At 36.3% G+C, this 20,261-nt stretch overlaps 1 protein-coding gene across 2 annotated transcripts in view; it reads left to right on the top strand.

The window, feature by feature from the left end:
• The first annotated feature begins 4,705 nt into the window (after nt 1-4,705).
• LOC117573246 (ankyrin-3) overlaps nt 4,706-20,261 on the top strand; it is a 34,048-nt gene continuing 18,492 nt past the window's right edge. Inside the window, exons 1-4 of one of the 2 annotated variants that reach the window (XM_034256305.2) lie at nt 4,706-4,807; nt 5,165-5,331; nt 14,861-14,968; nt 18,967-20,080. In XM_034256305.2, the coding sequence (XP_034112196.1) occupies nt 5,182-5,331; nt 14,861-14,968; nt 18,967-20,080 (1,372 nt within the window). In that variant the 5' untranslated portion in view covers nt 4,706-4,807; nt 5,165-5,181. Of the gene's footprint in view, nt 4,870-5,164; nt 5,332-14,860; nt 14,969-18,966; nt 20,081-20,261 lie in introns of both variants that reach the window. The other variant, XM_034256306.2, reaches the window with a different exon arrangement.

Raw genomic sequence — 20,261 nt, 5'->3', positions numbered from 1 at the left:
GCTCATGTACGGGTTTTTAGGGCAGTTCACACTATAGTTCTTGTTCGATATAATAATTATGTCTCGTTTCCATCGTACCAAAAAACTCGGATGTGTTATGCACTTCATATTTGCCATGAAATAAATGTAGGTGTTTTGCAGTTCGCTTTTCGGTGTCGTAACGCTTGTGACCAATAGTATCAATTACACAGTTAAAAACAAACGCTATAATAATTAAGTGATAGCATTTACATATGTCAAGAGTGCCCGTATTCAACTACACAGTATCCAGATGCTTAAGAAACAATTTATGGGGAAAACAAGACACAAGTTTATTTAGATTATTTTTAAAAATAGCTGAAATTTAAAAATTTCTATTAAAAAGTTATTTTTTATCTTTTTAATTTTTTGATTTATGTTAATGGAAAAAAATGAACATACAGGCATGCTCCGGTTTTCACTTTCGGTTTTCGTTTTCGTTTTGAAACGAAAACGACAAAATTGGTGCTCCCGTTTTCACTTTCACAAGATTTTTTCGAATTCCAAAACGAAAAAATTTGTCTTGCCGAAATGAAAAGTAAATGCCTTTTTCTATATTAAATCGGATCTTATTTGCAAAAGGAAAAAAAGTTGTTGACTCATTGGTTTATTGTCGTTCTTTTAAGACCGCCAGCAGATCAATTAGGCTTGTAATTATTTTTAAAACGAGTAAATTCTGACCCCACCTCAAATTTGGATATCAAATTTTGCCGTCCGCAACAACAATTTTCGTTTTGGTGAGTGACCGATAAGTCCGACACCATGAGTTATCGCCTAAGCTGCCATACTGTTAATAGAATGAAAAAGCAAGTTAAAAATACTTGTATTATCAAACGGATGCGATAAATTTGTTGAAGTTGGGTAAAATATGTTTTTTAAAAATTAATTAATTTAATTTAAGTAGTTATGTGCTAAAATTTTATAAAAAAATTGTTGGAATAACCGGAATGAAATGCATTAAAAAGGTGGCATCCCCATTTTTTGTGGGAAACAGCTGATTGCCGTTCAACTGATTTTTTTAAATAAAGTATCAAATCTTTGCAAAAAAGACAAAAGGCAAATATATTTCATTCAGGGGAAGCATAATTATTTATATGCAGGATAAAAAAATCCTTATGTGAGTTCAATCCACGCACGAAATTGGACATACAAAAGACATTTTTTCGCATTGTTTACTTTTAACCAAAACACAAGTCAGCTGTTTTAGCAGTAAAAAATGAAACGTTCCGATAGCAAAACGATGACCAAAAACGTGTGAAAACCGGAGCACCTAAAAACGAAAATCTCGGTTTTGGTCCCAAAACGAAAACGAAAACGAAAAGTGAAAACCGGAGCATGCCTGCTAATTTGAATTTATATATAGGGAGGCTATAAATTAAGTTCAAATATAAAATTATCCACAAGTATATATTCTACTGACATTGTGAATTTAAGGTTTTTGATTTTCAAAATATATATTCTTTATTAACTAACAAGTTCTCTGCTTCAAAAAGTATAGAGCACATGATTAGAGAAGCTTACAGCTCTCATAATAATGCGTGTGTTTTATACTTTAAAAAGCTAAGAATTAATAAATTACATTTTGTAGCGTATGGGGTGGGTAAAGTACTAACAAGTAGTCTTAAAGTAACACATACTAGGTATTTAAAAAAACAAACACAGTACAGGGCTGTGAACAGATTTATGGAACAGATTTATGGAGCCTCCATAAAAAACTGAACTGCGTTTGAATATAGAGTTAAAAAAATTAACAAGTTAAATATGACTCGAGCTTTAGGTGGTAATGGCCAGATGACAAATGAGAAACTGCCTTTTTATAGAAATTTAATATCAGGAAACAACTGCACATTTCATTTCAATAAGGATCCTTTTGTCGATGCTTTCGGTATAATTTCTAAAGGGCATTCTCATTTTATTCAGTACTTATCAACCAAACTTGAAGTCTTTTTATGGGACAAAGAACATATTAATGTTATTGAGCCATATAAAACAAGGCACTTTACATATGGATGCCGCAGGAAATGTAGTGCAGCCTTTGCACTTTGTAAAGAGAAGAATATTTTTGTATTCATTAATATCCCTAAGCTCCATATTGTATTCCCCGTAGCTCATGCAATACTTTCAAATCATATATACATCGTATGACATTGGAAGATTTTTGTGCGAGTTAATAACTGATGTTAGTTTTGGTATTATTGGGGCCATTTTAAAAGAGTTTAATATCTTGACATTGTAAATAATAATGAAATTTGTTTTAATTATGTATATAATAGAAGTTAAATTTTTCCTAATGTTTGTGTTGAATTTTGAATACAAGTCACTATTGCAAAATTATGTGCCGTAATATTGATGATAGTTGGCTTGCACAACATTGAATTAAGAACATTTTTTAGAAATTGCTTAGGTTACGCCTATTCGATTGACAACGACAACAACAATATTTTAAAAAAGTATATTGTATATGTTCCCTTCTGGACTAATGTTATTGGAATATTTATTGATTCATCTGGCAAAAGACCAAGCAATGGGACAATTGAGTCGTTTTTTAAAGTAGTTAAGCATAGAATTATTAAATCGAACAATAAATAGGGGTTAACATTGGGCCGCTTTATCCGGAAAATGGAGCAATGCTCTGTTTCCGTCATGAAGCAGCTTCAACTTTCTTACTCTTCACCCGACCAACTAACAAACGTAGACATCATTGGACCTAAAACTAAAAAACTTAGAATGAAGGAAAGTAAATATTTAATTAAAATGGCTGATAAGCGAAAGCTCTCACGACATATAGAAAGATGGGGCTATGTCTCACATCACGTGTCATAACTGTAGCAAACCCGGACACAAGAAGGCGGAATGTCGCTTTAAAAAGAGACAACTCAGCGTCAGCAGCCCCGTAATCAACAATCTGGATATATTGGAGCAAATGATCGATCATCCGTGATCTGTTATAAATGTGGAAAAGCCGGACATGTATCTACTGTGTGCCCGGATCGTCAGGAGCGTCCGCCGATCAAGAGTAATACCATCAAAGATGTGAACATATGCACCGTACTTGAGCCCTTAGGAATGTTGCTGCAGTTTGGTGAGTCGTTCCAACTTTACTTTGACTGCGGAGCCGAGTGCTCACTCATCAAAGAGACTGCAATCACTGAGATTATCCGGCACTGGAATAAACAACATAGTAACATTGAGGGGTATAGGTGGCAACTCTGTTTGCCACCTATACTGTTTGTCCATTCTTTCGTGCGAGATATATGACAGAATTGATAGAATTATGTCAACGTAGTTTGGCTGTGGACATGAGTGAGACAGATAGTGTTCGTCATAACTCACCACACTTTGCGTGTGTATTGGAGGGTGAGAAGGTATTGAAAAGGGATCGACATGAGTTGTAGAGTCTGTCTGGTTGTGAAATTCAATCATCATGCCACGCGCCAAAAAACGTTTCGGCGAAAGTCCGGTGGAAGACTCGGATAATGAATCCTCGTAATCCTGTAAAATATATATATATATACATATATATTTTTTACGAGGATTACGAGAATTCATTATATATGTATATATATATATATATATATAAATATTTTATATATTTATTTTACAATTATAGACAAATATTTCCAAAACTAATATGTGTAATACATACATATTATGTATGAATGAAGAAGAATTGTAAATGAAGAAGAGTTGCAGCTCTTCAATTATGCTCTAATATAGATTAATAATTATTTAAAACGATTACCAATTATAGATCGTTAACAATTTGAATAAAACATGAAGCAAAATATTTGTCTATTTGGTTCGAATAGAATAAAATAGCGCGACATACATAGTTGACAAGTTCTGCAAATATGAAGAATAATTTAATGATAGTGTTAACATAGTGTTTTCCCGTAACAGTGGTCAAGTAAACTGCAAAATTACGATTTAAATAGGAATAAAAATTTTTGAATATTTATATATTACAATAAATCAATATATAGTTAAATATATTTTTAAACTGTAATATTAAATTATAGTTATAGTTTTTTCATTTAGTTGTTTTCTGCAAGTATATAAAGTCCCACCAAAGTTCAAAGGGTGTTATTTAACACTAAAAATTTCCGATTTGAGTCGGCTCTGGCCTGACTGGTTCCACGCTGGTTCCAGTTATTTGATGCATCTGCAAAATGAACTCAAAAACCGTTTTGGCCGACAACTCGTCAAAGCCGAGATTTTGGCAAAAATGTTTCTACCCCAATTCATGATTTTAGTGCATAAATACTGCATGCAATTTGACGAACATGTTTTAACAGAAAGATAATTTAGTTTTCTATTGTTTTGCATTTAAACTTTTTTAATTTAAAAAGTTTTTTTATCCGATATTTTTTATCGATATGGGACGCTAAAGTTGTGGATCTATCTGGACGTACATCGAAAATTAGTATTCAATATTTTAATGTATGCGTCCGATATTTTTACGCAGATCACGAATGTGTAAAAGACGGTTGTTTTTGTTATAGATTTGACATTAGCCAAATAAAACATTTCAAATATATTGAAAAAGAAAATTGAGAAAGCCCGGTAAAAACAGAAAATGAAAATAGGGTTAATTACTGAAAGAAGTCGAAAACATCCGATTTATCTTTTTTTTTTTTATCGATATTTAACGCTAAATATATGTTTCTACATTTACGTAAATATAATAATTGACTACAGTGTCGACTTTACACACTCGTTCAGTTGAACAATTAATTCACACCATTGAACAAGTTCCTCACAATTGCACTTATACGCATAAATTCGTAAGGTAGGTGGGGAATGACGTCATAAAGGAATAGCTGTGAAGAATACAAATGTATTTAGATGAATGTAAATGTTTTTTAATGTGTATTCTGTGTTTGGCAACATCAAAGCATATCATACAATCATACTAACTCAATGTTAACATTGTTTATGGACGTGCATACATGTGTAAAAATTAAATTCTTTCATGGCATACATATGTATGTATGTACATATGTGTTTATGTGTAGCAACATTCATTTGTGCTTATGGACATTTTACATATGAATAAGCATGTACATGTAGCTTTATATATACATATATGCATATACATATAAGGCGGGAACAACTATTGAGTTAATGAGAGTTTGATAATTTACAGGAAACAATTGTAAAACCATGACACTTGGTGAGGAGCAACAAAAAACTGTTCAGGGATACGCGAAAACAGAGTCTTTGAGAAATACCAAATTGATTAAACATAGCGAATCTATGGATAATGGATGCGTCGAGAAACCAAATGGCAATGCAAAGCATCATCAAAAGCAGGTAAATAGCAATACAAATAAGATTTTTATTATGTGTAATAGTTTATTGTATTATCAAAATTGATGGGATCATAGGGTAAATATGAGATCACTTTCATATGTATGTACAGTATGTCAAGAAACTCTTTACACACTGAAAAAAACACATATTTTTTTACTTTGCATGCAAAAATAACGACTATAGTTATTATTTTTCAATATTTTTTTAATGCAGATCTATTATTTAGCAAATTTCAAATTAGTATGTACAAAAATAAAAACAATACAACGAAAGGGAACATTTTAAATCAACAAAATATGAGTTTACACATTTTTGACACTGTCAAGAAAGTGTTTACACACTTTAGTTTTCGATTCTGTTTTGTCCTATTTTTCGAAAAAAGTGTACTTTATTGTTATTTATGCTTCTGCACTATTCGCTATTTTTGCATTCCTGTTCATTCAATTGCGAAATTTTGCTACGCACTTGTCAAAAAGCTGATTTTTAAATTATTTAACATGACTGGAGCTAGATTGACTTATGAAGTTACCCAATTGACTTATTATAGTCACCAAATTGGAAAATCTGTAGCTTAGCTAGTGGAGCTACTTGGGGTATCGTGAAAAATAATTTATAATGCTCCAAATCGAGCCGAAAATGAAGAAAAACGGGAAGCAAAGTGTGGAAATGGTCGAAAAATGGATATTGACGAGCGAGCATACCGCCTTAAAATGGGCAAGGTTCGTCAAAACCCCCAAATTTTGATCAGATCCCTTGCCAAGGAGTTGGAAGAAGGGTGTGACATGGTCAATTCACATGAAATCGTCCGTCAACTAATTCTGCGGAACAAATACTCTTCAACCGTTGAAACGGTTGCGCGTAAGAGGCCGCTGCTTTCGAAAATAAATGTTGAAAACGCTTAAATTTTGGCTTTTAACATGAGAATCACGCCGGACAACTATTGGGATGACGTCGTATTCTATGTCCAAACCAAAAAAAATGCTATACTACAATGATGGACCAACTAGAGTATGGCACAAGCCGTTAACAGCCTTACACCAGCGCAACATCATTCTGACAGTAAAATTGAGAAAATAGTATTTGTTCCACAGAATTAGTTGCCGGACGGTTTCATGTGAATTGACCATGTCACACCCTTCTTCCAACTCCTTGGTGTGGGTTCTGATCAAAATTTGGGGGTTTTGACGAACCATGCCCATTTTAAGGCGGTCTGCCCACTCGTCAATATCCATTTTTCGACCATTTCCACACTTTGCTTCCTGTTTTTCTTCATTTTCGGCTCGATTTGGAGCATTATAAATTATTTTTCGCGATACCCCAAGTAGCTCCACTAGATAAGCTACAGATTTTCCATTTTGGTGACTATAATAAGTTAATTGGGTAACTTCATAAGTCAATCTAGCTCCAGTCATGTTAAATAATTTAAAAATCAGCTTTTTGACAAGTGCGTAACAAAATTTCGCAATTGAATGAAAAGGAATGCAAAAATAGCGAATAGTGCATAAGCATAGATAACAATAAAGTACAGTTTTTTCGAAAAATAGAACAAAACAGAATCGAAAACTAAAGTGTGTAAACACTTTCTTGACAGTGTCAAAAATGTGTAAACTCATATTATGTTGATTTAAAATTTTCCCTTTCGTTGTATTGTTTTTATTTTTGTACATACTAATTTGAAATTTGCTAAATAATAGATCTGCATTAAAAAAATATTGAAAAATAATAACCAAAAGCGTTATTTTTGCATGCAAAGTCAAAAAATATGTTTATTTTTCAGTGTGTAAAGAGTTTCTTGACATACTGTATGTATACTAACTAGAAAAAGTCTGCGTACAGACTTAACGCCCAATTTTGATGTTAAATAAAAATAGTTGTACTGAAGATATTGCCTTAATTTTTTTTAAATCAACGACATATCTATTATGAAAAAATATAACCAGTCTTCATTTATTTCTATCAGCAACTTATTTAATTAAAATCAAAAAACAAAAAGTACACCAGTTGTTGGACCAGAAAAAGTCTGCGTACAAATTAGTTTAAAAAAAGCCATTTATTGATAAAACATTACTAAAAAATTTTTGGCATTGATTAAACCAATTATTCGGTGAATTCTGGTGGTATTTCGATCTAATCATCCTAAATTGCTCCCGAGGGAGGGAACTGATCTTCAAACTGCGTCGTAAGGGGAAATCTCTGCGGGAAATTGTCGAACTTGTTTTTGAAACGCATTCAATGATTTAAAAAGTCAAAAAAAAATTTAATGAAACCTGCACAGTTCAGTCAAAGCCACGTTCTGGTAGGCCTCCAAGGCTGACAGATCGAGAACAGCGGCGTAATCCTAGGTCATCTTCCGCAAAAATTAGTCAGCACTTAAAGTGACCAACATGAGAGGAAAAACTAAATCAGCTGTTTTGAGTGTTCACACCTGCCATCATCTGGCATCAACATCCTCCTCCCCTTGCAAAGAGTTGCAAACGGATTTATTTTTCACATGAACTGGACAGAATCCAACCCAATGTGGAGTTCTGGGCCATTGGCAAACCGTTGGTGCTCGGCAGGATGCCATGTTGAATGATGTGAGGATACACATCAGTGCCGAGCACCAGGAACACCATCGATGGCTGGAATCAGCGTTCGTCGGCAAACGTGATGCTGCGGAACTGCTCCAAGTCCTCGCCATTGACAGGTCGGAAGTCGGATGACCGCGAGCGGATGATCGCCGTGCACACGCCCTCCGTACCAACGCGGGTGACGGATAGCGTATAAGCCGTCGCCAAAGATGGGCTGATACGGCTGGTCGCAGTTCACGGGTCGATCAGCGCTCGCATCTCGAATGTTTTACATCCGGTGTCGATCAGGATGTTGGCCGTCGGGAGAATGCTCACAGCCTTATCCTGTAGGAAGGATGTGAGCGAAGTTGGAAACGCCCATTCGGCCAGAGGTGAGGCCTGCCGATGGTGGGAAGGCGAGCAGGAGCGGGGCCGTGCTGGAGTCGGAGACTGAGCCGGATCGAGTTGTTCGTTGCGTCGTCGCTGACGGCTGGGGCGAGCTCTGTATGCCTCTTTGAAGTGCAGGAGCGTGTGGTGGTCCTTCTGACACACCCTGCAGCTTCCCGCTCTGCGGTACGATTGCCCGAAATGTTGGTGGGCCAGGCAGCTGTCAGCCTGAGAAAGCGCAGACACTTCCGTAGTGGGTAGATCCCATGGCACACGCGACACCGGAAGGAGTTGGTGCCAGCGGGGCGGCTCTGGTCGGCGGCTGCATGTGATGGCATACTACATGGAATGAAACAAAACATTGATTATTATAGTAGCCTCTTTTACATTGTCAATGACACATGGCACAGGACAGCACAAGACGAGGAATAGAGAAACGAAATAGTAGGTTATTCGTCCGTCAGTCCTTCCGACGAAGAGGGGTCAGTTTTGCAGTCCTCCATCGGGAGTAGAATCAGTTTGGCGACGGGTCGAAAAAATCGCCATTTGAGGATCTGCAATGTGAGATCCAATTGGACTTTGTGCGTTGGAATAAACGCTCAGAAATGAAAGTCGCTTCGGACCCTGAATTGATTAGTGCACGCGCGGTATGTGTAGTACCCAAATGGCATACATTGATGACCGCCGTGCCGAGAAGGATATTCTGAACGTTAATGGCAAAATAATTCTGCACGTTGGTTGCCGATTGTTTCGGAGTGGACTGTATGTTAGGAAATGTAGCTGAAATTGACGATGAAAAGGCACCATTATGGGCATATCGCCCCGATGAAGAAGAGTGTTGTGCCGCCCCTTGCATGTGAAGCAATTGTGCGCACTCATACACTCTCGGAGTTGGTGACCTCTTGCAAAACAATTTAAACACAGGCTCTTCTGTTTAATGTAGGTCATCCGATCATTTACCGACCTTTGAAGGAAACGCGGATAGAACCGGACAGAGTGATTCTCTTTTGAGCACAAGTCACACGATTTGCCTTTCTGACTGACTTGGGCCTCAAAAAAATTAACAATTTGCGCCTAAAGGTTGGCTCCGTAGTAATGCTTCGAAACATAAACCAACCAAAACTGTGCAACGTTTGGTGGTTAAAAAATTTATGAACAATGTAATTTACGCTACGATAATGATAGGAAAATTCAAAGGTGAGGAAGTTCTTATTCCGAGGATCCCGATAATCCCAACCGACCGATACGACTTGCATTTGCCATGACCATCAACAAATCACAAGGCCAATCCTTAAATGTTTGTGGTGTAAATCTAAAACATTCATGTTTTTCCCATGGTCAATTATACGTGCATTGTTCTCGGTTCAAAAGACCATCTGCGTTGTTTGTTTTTGCGCCTGATAACAAAACAAAAAATGTCGTCTATCACAAGGTACTTAGGTGAAGAGAAGAGGTGAAGAGAAATAATACAAAAAAACAATCTGCTTATTTATTGTCATAAGGGCGGAACAAAGTTTGCCGGGTCGACTAGTATATATATATATATACTGTGCAAAATATACACAAAGTAGAAAAGATGACGAAAATTGCAGGTGGAACGCTTATATGCTGTGTCACATATATGTACATATATAAGGTACAAGAAAAAAATGGCGCGAACGCGTCATGTATGAAAAAAGTGTATTACTTATCTTGGGTGCCAATTGCTGTTGCTTGGGTCGTGTGGTGAAGAGGACTCCGGCTCGAATTTCCAATGTTCGTCGGGGTGGCGTCGAAATAAGTAGAAACACTTTTTAGTTGTAGAAAATTGAACTTTTAAAGTCACGTTTTATTTTTCAGTTTGAAATATACTTGTAGTGCGCACAGAGAATAGAAAAACATAAGAAGTGAAGGAAAGGCACTAAAAGTGACCAACAAGAGAGGAAAAACTAGATCAGTGTGACTGCGCACAGTATACTAACTTTGTCACTAACGCTATCAATCACACTTGTCATCATATGACATCAACAAAGGTCAAAAATCAAAACTTAGAAATATCATCTTAATGACGACAGATTATGACATTTTTTTAACTTTAGTTTGACGTTAGGATGCTATGACTGCTGACAGTATTTTTTTTTCTTGTGTTCGGGTATTACTTCTCTGTTATGTTAAATATTCAGATCTCTATATGCCACGGTGCCGAGGCAATAATTCTCAAGATTTTCAACTAAGCTCTCTGAATGATAACGATATTTTTTTTCTTTGTTTGATCCCTTTATGCCGCGTTTCCACTGCCACTCAGATCTTTTACGTTCGTCCCAAGTCCCGTGTTGGCCACGAACCAAAAAATATGGGCAACGGTAATTTTCTTAATATGGCCGCTCTGAAATGCCAGCTGCTCAAATAACAATTTAAAAAACTGTACGCGTATTTGTAAAATGGATACCTTTTTTAAATTTCAATAACTTAACAAATATTTGGACAAAATGTAGGAAGATCTAATTTAATATAGCCATTGCTATTGCCTGCTGCAATTCAAACAACTACTACAAATGCTACTCCACCAGATTGCTGGAGATTTGCTCTAAAAAGCAAAATAAATATTTTTATTTCTATATTCATGCTTTGGCGCACTTAATTGTCAGCTGTTTGTTGAGTCGTGAGCTCACATTGATAAAATATAGCGTGATTACCCAAAAAGTGCTTTGTCGTACGACGTGGCTCGCGAACGTAGAGCAACCAAGTTTTTTTTCTTATGGGTTTTTACATGGGGCGAAATTAACATTCGAACTGAACGGTAAAAAATCGAGAAGAACCGAGTTTTTTGGTGCAGTGGAAACGGGGCATTAGTATGCACATTCAAGTGGCCGAAACGACATCAAGTAAATGCGCAGAGCCCTATTGGAAAGCCCTTCTCGGGTATGTAAAAAAAAAAAAACAAAGTTTAATCGAGTTAATAATTTCGCCGAAACCGTGCAAAGCAAAAGAAAAATAATTTTTTTGAACGGATTCAATACGTTTTTGGTACACATTGTTCAGTAGCGAACAAACGCACTAAATATATTCTAAAATTAGAGAAACACGAGAAGTAAAACACTGTATAGTAATAACAGGCCAATTGAAAAGTTCCCGACTTACCATAGTAAAACAAATTTTTAAACCCGCTACCCATAGGGTAGAAAAGTATTATAACTTTGTGCCGGCAGGAAATGTATGTAAGGTATGAAGGGGCCATCTCCGACCCTATGAACTACATATATTCATGATCAGATGATATAGCCATGTCTATCTGTCTGTCAATTTGTATTAACACCTGGAGCTCAGAGACTATAAGAAGTAGAGATATAATTTTGTTTCTTCAACCCTTGTTGTCATATCAAGTGTATTTTAAATTTTTATCACGACCAACAAAAATCGAATTTTGGTACATACAATAATATCTGGTATATTTTCCACTCAATGATATATTTTGAAAGTAGTACTGTATAAATATACATAAAATATCATTTAGTTTATTTTTTTAAATTATTTTCGTGGTATAATATTGTGGTATACTTTAAGTATCATAAAAGCCTCACATAGCTGGCCTTACAACATAAATGTAAACTTTTTCTTTGGAACTCCACCGTTTGCTCATCCCAACTGGTTGATAGTCTTTACACTAAAATAGTAGTTAAACCGACTTATTATCAAACCATTTGACGCATAATATATTTTGTATCAAACGGTCCTCTTCCACGTTTTTTAAATTCTGTATCTGTAAGAAGTTTGCAATTGCTTATGCGATTTTTGCGGATAGTTTCGGTTGAAAATATGTCATTTTCCTTCAATGCAACCAAGAGACTAACTGATGTAAACCAATTGTCAAAATACAGCTTGCCTTTGGAAGATCTTTTGATATTCTCAATCTAAAGTCGGGGCAAGTGCTTTGACCAACATACAGTGTAAAGTCATAATCTAATCCACATGTTTCAGCGCGCGTAAACTTTTGGGAGGCTTATATGGGTTGTATTGCTTATAAGACGATTTGCCTGATAAAAAATTAAAATTAAAATAAAATAATAAAATTTAAATTTGATTACTTTTGTACGCAATGATCAACGCTTTGATGTTTTCCTTATGAAAGTTTACCCAAACTTTGTTTGAGAATGTCGAGTAAAGGACGTATTGTGAACAAGCTTATTATAGTTCAAATTAACTTTTTTGCCATTTTCAATTGCTGTACTTTTATTAATAAAATTCCGATATACCTTTTCATTTGATCTCCAGTCTTGCAACCCAAATGGCCTTGTTCTCCACTTAAATGTCTTGGGATCGACAAAGCAATTATTAGCCACAACACTAGTTTCTTGGATAATTTCTCTTCCATCAAATTTTCAATATCTATTCTATTGCTTCACCCTTTCCAATTTACTTTTTAAATTATTCTCCAGCATTAAAGAGATATCGTCCATTTCATCAGCACTTTCTTCGTCAGTGCAGACATCCCAATCAAAGTTGATAATCCTCTCAATATCATCATTTAATAAGCTTTCTCTTTTGATTTCATACTTTGGTACCTACAAGCAACTTAAGAATTCGTCAGCTGTTTTTCAATTAGATTGAACTTTAACATATGTTAGATTAAAGAATTCATTTATTAACAAATTTCAATCACATTCTTCACCTTTTAATGATTAATTTAAAAGTAAATAATTTTCATTAAATATGCCTCACAATACAATAAACACTTTACGCGAGGTACGTCCAGCACTTTTCAAATAATTTCAAATGATGCGCAAACTATAATTTTTTGCTTACATAAGTATATGTTGAAAATAAATTCGGGGAAGTACAGGATTCATGCGAAAGGCATAGCAGCAGAGAGTTATTGTCAACGATAACTTGAAGGTCATGCTGATGTCGGACTCGCTGGCGTTCCTGATAAAGCTTGTAAATAATAAAGCAGATGGCCAAGAATGCGATCGTGGCCACTCCAGATATTATAAGCTGTGTTTCCAGTTTCTTTTCCATTTCGCCAATGTAACGTAGGTTCTCTATATTTAATTTTTGCAAGTATAGTAAGCTCAGAACCTCTTGGTGACCCGTAATGTCGAGCACCGTTGATGCAGCGGGGGCTGGTGATTTTTTTACGTAGCTCTTCAAGTTGTGGTATATGGTGTTATTTATCTTTACCTCGTCGTCGAATGTAACGAGGAACGTTCCGGTTACCAGTTGTCCATTGATCGTGGCTGTTCCGTCATTGAGGATATTTTAGTATAAAGTGTAAAAAATTATTATTTAATAAATCTTTAATTTGAGCAACTTCCATTACATCAATAGTAACATTTGTAGAATGTTCATTGATTCAATTTTGTAAATAATTCGAATCTAAGATCGCGGGGTTAATTATTCCAATTTTCGCAAGTGTAACTGACAACATTAAAGCTTCATGTTCAGAAATAATTATTCTATTGCTTGGTAGCAATTTTTCATATAAATTTTCTGTATTTATCTGTTCTGTTTTTGCGTTTCTTATTAAAATGTTTACTGTGTTTGTTAGGATATTCAATTGTTCTTGGGTCTTTGTGTTAATATTTGTCTGCCTATTTTTGATTCTATGAGTTCTTATTGCGTGAATTTAATTTTCTCAAAGTTATCGAAATCTGGAGTACCGGCTACGATTTTTAATGCGGTGCCTAATAGGTGCTTCTAGCGTGTCTATGAGAGTCCTAATGTGTCCTAAATCTGAGTCTAATATCTGCCTCATATGTGACCGAGGGAATTGGTTTTCCATTTCTTCTGTGTCCTTTACTATTTCTGAGTGCATGGTTAAGTTGGTCAAGTGTTTTAGATATTGGAAGTCTTTCCAAATGGTCACATCTCCGTCTAAGCTTGGTATGTAATTTGAAGCCGTGTAATCGGTGATTTTGGCTGTTATTGATATGGCGGGAAGAAGTATTGTCCAAATCCTGGCGTGTAGAAAATAAAAGAATAAAAAAAAAAATAAAATGTATTATAATTACCTCAAATTGTCCTTATGGACCCACCCTTTTATTAAGACTGGGGTCCTCAATTCTGTTTCCACGGTTTCTTGAGTGTACAAATTTGAATGTTTGTTTCCCAACCTCCTATTTGATTTTACGAAAAATTTGTCCCCTACTTGAAAATTTCTGTCTTGTCTTGTTTTATTTAATCTTTGTAGTTGTATGTTCTGTGCATTTGAGACTTTATTTCTAATTTCTGCATTAAGCTCCATGGTTGATGAGTGAATTATGTCAATGGGTCGTTTATTCGTTACAGAGTGAATGGTTCTATTGTATTCTACAGCCGCAAGAAGTATTGATTCAATTGTGTCCTCAATCCTCATTATCGTAATATATTGTTTTCGGTCGCCGATAGAAATTAATAAGTTGTAAAATCGCGGTTTTTCACGCCTACTTTTGCTTGAAATTTCGACTATATTTCTAGACCGCGAGTACGCAGAGAATGTCGAACGGGAGAAATATTTTTATATATTAAAATTATGAATGAAAAAAATAGTACAATATTACAAAATAAAGACAATTGACACGTAACTATAGTTTGGAATAAAAATTTGTTCATGCAATACTCATTCTGTGATTTTTCAGAACGACGAAACTATTTTATTTCTGCGAGCAGCTCGTAGTGGTGACATTGGAAAAGTACTTGAATTCATCAATGATGGTCTAATCATGGACATTAATAGCTGTAATGCGGTAAGCTTCATTAGTCTATTAATAATATGTAAGAAAGTATATAAAAACGTGCACCGCGCACGCCATAAAGACAGCTACATCGTAAACAGTTATGAATTCTCGCCACTTCTCTGGTTGGGTTTTCCTAAATGCTGATCTGTTTATACCCGCTACCCATAGGGTAGAAGGGTATTATAACTTTGTGCCGGCAGGAAATGTATGTAACAGGTAGAAGGAGGCATTTCCGACCCTATAAAGTATATATATTCTTGATCAGCGTCAACAGCCGAGACGATATAGCCATGTCCGTCTGTCCGTCCGTCCGTCTGTCCGCCTGTCCGTATGAACACCTAGATCTCAGAGGCTATAAGAGATAGAGCTATAATTTTTTTTCGACAGCATTTGTTATGTTTGCACGCAGATCAAGTTTGTTTCAAATTTTTGCCACGCCCACTTCCGCCCCCGCAAATCAAAAAAATCGAATAACAAGCGTAATTTTAAAGCTAGAGTTACGAATTTTGGTATATACAGTAATAACTATAGTAGTTATGATCCCTGAAAATTTGGTTGCGATCAAATAGAAATTGTCGAAGTTATTAAAGAAATACTTTTGTATGGGCAAAAACGCCTACTTACTAGGGGTCTGAGTTGCTTTGGCTGACAATCTGGTATATTATGCCGTCTATGGTATATTTTGAATGCGGTACTATATCGATATACCACATATACTATTTGGTATATTTTTTAGTATTTTTGCAGTATATTTGGTATATTTTGAGAATAATACCGCAAAATATATTGCTTTTATTCAAAATGGGTAGCGGGTATCTCGCAGTCGAGTACACTCGACTGTAGCTTTCTTACTTGTTTTTTTTTGTGTTTAATTTATTAACTATAGTTTGCTACTTCTTGTTGTTTTTTTTAAATACTTCAAATATAATGTTAAAAGGATTATTTTATACGATTCAGGAAATATGAAATATATATTCTTGATAAGCATCAATAGCCGAGACGATCTAGCCTAGTCCGTCTGTCTGTCTGTCCGTATGAAACACTGGATCTCAGAGACTATAAGAGATTACAATTATAATTTAAATTTCAGATCAAGTTTGTTTAAAATTTTTGTCACTCCCACTTCCGCCACGGCGGTGTATACAATAATAAAAATAGTATCATATTTATGATTGGTTGCGACCAGATAAAAAGAAATACTATTGTATGGGCCAAAACGCCTACTTACTAGGGGTCTAAGTTGCTTTGGCCGACAATCTGGTATATTGTGCCGTCTATGGTATTTTTTGAATGTGGCACTATATCGATATACCAAATACACAATTTGGTATATTTTTAGTATCTTTGTAGTATTTTCGGTATATTTTGAAAATAATACCGCATTATTTAGCTTTTATTTTAATGGGTAGCGGGTATCTCACAGTCGAGCATACTCTATTGTAACTTTCTTACTTATTTCTATTTAAATTAATTGTATTCCTTTTGAGGATTGATTTAAGATTTAAGAACCGATAACGCGAATGAGGAGACTTTGGGGCTTTCGCGATGTCATGACCGGAACTATTTATTTCCGAAATAAAAGTAACTGCTAAGTACATAAATTCTTATAACGAAATCTAGCCCTATGCCCTGAAAGTGCTGACCCGGCTGCCCGTATATATTGTTGGATAGCCGCTGTTGCGTCGTAGTGCATTGCTCGTTGGTTGTGCTGTTTGGTGTTGTCGCTAGCTTTACATTATTATCATGACGGCTATGCATGATCAGCTTGATATCTTCCCTGTTGGTGGAAGACCGTGTTAACTCCTCCCTTACTTAAATGAAGGACATCCTCGGACTTATTGAAACTGTCAATGATAACTTGAAGGATATGCTGACGTTGGACTCGCTGGCGTCCCTGGTAAAGCTTGCAAATAATAAAGCAGATGGCCAAGAATGCGATCGTGGCCACTCCAGATATTATAGGCCGTGTTTCCAGTCCCTTTTCCATTTCGCCAATGTAACGTAGGTTCTCTATATTTATGTTTTGCAAGTATCTCTTGGTGACCCGTAAGGTTAATCACCGTTAATGCAGGGGGGGTGATTATTATTATTATTTATCTTTAGCTCGTCGTCGAATGTAACGAGGAACGTTCTGGTTACCATTTGTCCATTGATCGTTGTTTCGTCATTGAGGATGATGACGCCATCATCGATGATTGTTAGTGGTTCAAGGTGGCTGGTACGAGTTGCTGTGCGCAGGTTGTGTAGGGCACTTCTCTGCAAAATGTTGTTATAAGGGTCCTGCAGCTTCCAATCGGCATAATTTTGTTACAGCAGTCATCTACAATATTGTCTTCATTAAAATTAAGATAGTGCCGTTGTTTTCATCGGGGTGCAAGATTACCTTCTTACAAGCTACGTACGGCTTAATATATTTTAATATAAAGGTTGAACATTATTATATAAAAAAACTTTAATTCGAAAACTTTTTCCATTAGAGATCAGTAACATTTGTAGAATGTTCATTATATCAACGTTGATTCGAGGGTCTTACGAACGCGTTGTGCGCCAATTAATTGGATTCCTTTTTAAGGATTGATTTAAGATTTAAGACGCAATAACGCGAATGAGAAGACTTTGAGGTTTTTGCGAGGTCAGGTTAGGTAGCCGCTGTTGCGTCGTAGTGCATTGCCATTTCTAGCGCCGAGCCCTTCGCAAAGCTCAGCTCTGCGGTAGAGAGTTATGGGAGAGAGAGAAGCAGAGAGCAGTGTAACTTGAGTGCTTGCTTATGCGTGAGCGCATTGTGGGTGAGCGAAAAGCATTGAGTGCTTTTCGATTGGCGGAACGGAGAGTGTGTCACTCACCAACAATCTGCTCGCCTCAACTGACCTGAGCACGCTTCCAAAGCTTTGAACCTTTGCAAAGGTTGGTCATGCGTGGTGCAACTGCTTCGTACTGCTCCATCCATTTTTATACCCGCTACTCATAGGGTAGAAGGGTATTATAATTTTGTGCCGGCAGGAAATGTATGTAACAGGTAGAAGGAGGCATCTTCTACCTAATAAAGTATATATATTATTGATCAGCGTCAACAGCCGAGACGATCTAGCCATGTCCGTCTGTCCGTATGAAACACTGGATCTCAGAGACTATAGAGATAGAGCTATAATTACTTTCGACAGCATTTGTTATGTTTGCACACAGATCAAGTTTGTTTCAAATTTTTGCCACACCCACTTCCGCCCCCGCAAATCGAAAAAATCGAATTCCAAGCGAATTTTGGTGTATACAATAATAACTATAGTATTTATGATTTCTGGTAGCGATCAGTTAAAAATTGTGGAAGTTTTTAAAGAAATACTTTTGTATGGGCAAAAACGCCTACTTACTAGGGGTCTTAGTTGCTTTGGCCGACAATCTGGTACATTGTGCCGTCTATGGTATATTTTGAATATGGTACTATATCGATTTACAAAATATATTTGGTATAATTTTAGTATTTTAGGTATATTTTGAAAAAATACAGCAATATTTTGCTTTTATTCAAAATGGGTAGCGGGTATCTCAGAGTCGAGCACACTCGGCTGTAACTTTCTTACTTGTTTTGGTATATTTTGAGAATAATACCGCAAAATATTGCGATTATATTCAAAGTGGGTGGTGGGTATCTCATACTCGAGCACACTCGACTGTAGCTTTCTAACTTGTTTTACTATATCTTACATGTCTTAATATTTCAATATACAAAAAACATTTGGTATAGTGAAATATTTGTTCCTTTCGTTTAATAGAAAATATATTGAGTTTAGGTCTAACACTATACTTCATCTTCTCAATGATAAAATGTAACCAAAAACAATCTACTACACTACAAAAATAAAAGTTTCAAACTTGGTTACCTATGGGTAACTGTGGTTCAATAGAGTTATCAACGATAGCGAATCGTAAAAAAGCACTTAAGATTTTGGAATATTTTACAATGAGCGACGTTATGTCATAATTTTTAATTTAACCTTTTTTTATTAAAGAACGGGTTGAACGCTTTACATCTGGCAGCAAAGGATGGATTTGTTGATATTTGCAATGAGCTCTTAAAACGAGGCATCAACGTAAACAGTGCAACAAAAAAAGGCAACACAGCACTACATATTGCATCGTTGGCTGGCCAACAGCAAGTGATCAAACAGCTTATACTCTATAATGCCAATGTGAATGTGCAGTCACTGAATGGATTTACTCCATTGTATATGGCTGCGCAGGAGAATCACGATGGCTGTTGTCGTCTACTGCTTAGTAAAGGTGCGAACCCATCACTGGCTACTGAGGATGGTTTTACTCCTTTAGCCGTTGCAATGCAGCAAGGGCATGAAAAGGTTGTAGCTGTGCTTCTCGAGAGCGATGTGCGCGGCAAGGTGCGTTTGCCAGCCCTTCATATTGCGGCCAAGAAGAATGATATTAATGCCGCCATTATGCTGTTGCGTCAAGATACAAATGCTGATATTGTATCCAAATCTGGTTTTACTCCTCTTCATATTGCAGCACATTATGGTAATCGCGAATTTGCTGAATTATTGCTCGAGCACGGTGCTAACGTAAATTTTACTGCAAAACACAACATTACGCCACTACACGTCGCTTGCAAGTGGGGTAAGACAGAAGTTTGTCGTCTTCTACTTGCTCGGCAAGCTCAAATTGATAGTACTACCCGAGATGGTCTTACTCCGCTCCATTGCGCAGCGCGCTCTGGTCATGTTGATGTTATAGAGCTGCTGTTGTCTCTGAATGCACCGATTATGTCTAAAACAAAGAACGGATTATCAGCACTCCATATGTCATCTCAGGGCGAACACGACGAGGCGGCGCGAATTCTACTCGACCATAAGGCACCCGTTGACGAAGTCACCATTGACTATTTGACAGCGCTTCATGTCGCCGCCCATTGTGGCCATGTGCTCGTGGCTAAGTTATTGCTAGACTATGGCGCTGATCCGAATTCCCGCGCTCTAAACGGATTTACACCTTTGCATATTGCCTGCAAAAAAAACCGTCTTAAGGTGGTGGAATTGTTATTGAAACACGGCGCTAGCATTTCAGCCACCACAGAATCTGGACTGACACCATTGCACGTCGCAAGCTTTATGGGTAAGTTTAGAAATTGAAAGATAATAGTATTAATAAAAATATTTATTGTGGTAGTAATGAGCGTCACATAAAAACTTTAAATGCATTGCGAAGTTTCGAGACTAAGAAAAATCACAACAACGCTTTAATCAAGAGTGTTCAATAAAAGGATACTCGGTCTCAAAATATCTAAATAGGAATT

Source organism: Drosophila albomicans, chromosome 4 (assembly GCF_009650485.2).
Source record: "Drosophila albomicans strain 15112-1751.03 chromosome 4, ASM965048v2, whole genome shotgun sequence".
Classification (NCBI taxonomy): Eukaryota; Metazoa; Arthropoda; class Insecta; order Diptera; family Drosophilidae; genus Drosophila; species Drosophila albomicans.
This window is presented reverse-complemented; position numbering and strand designations above follow the sequence as displayed.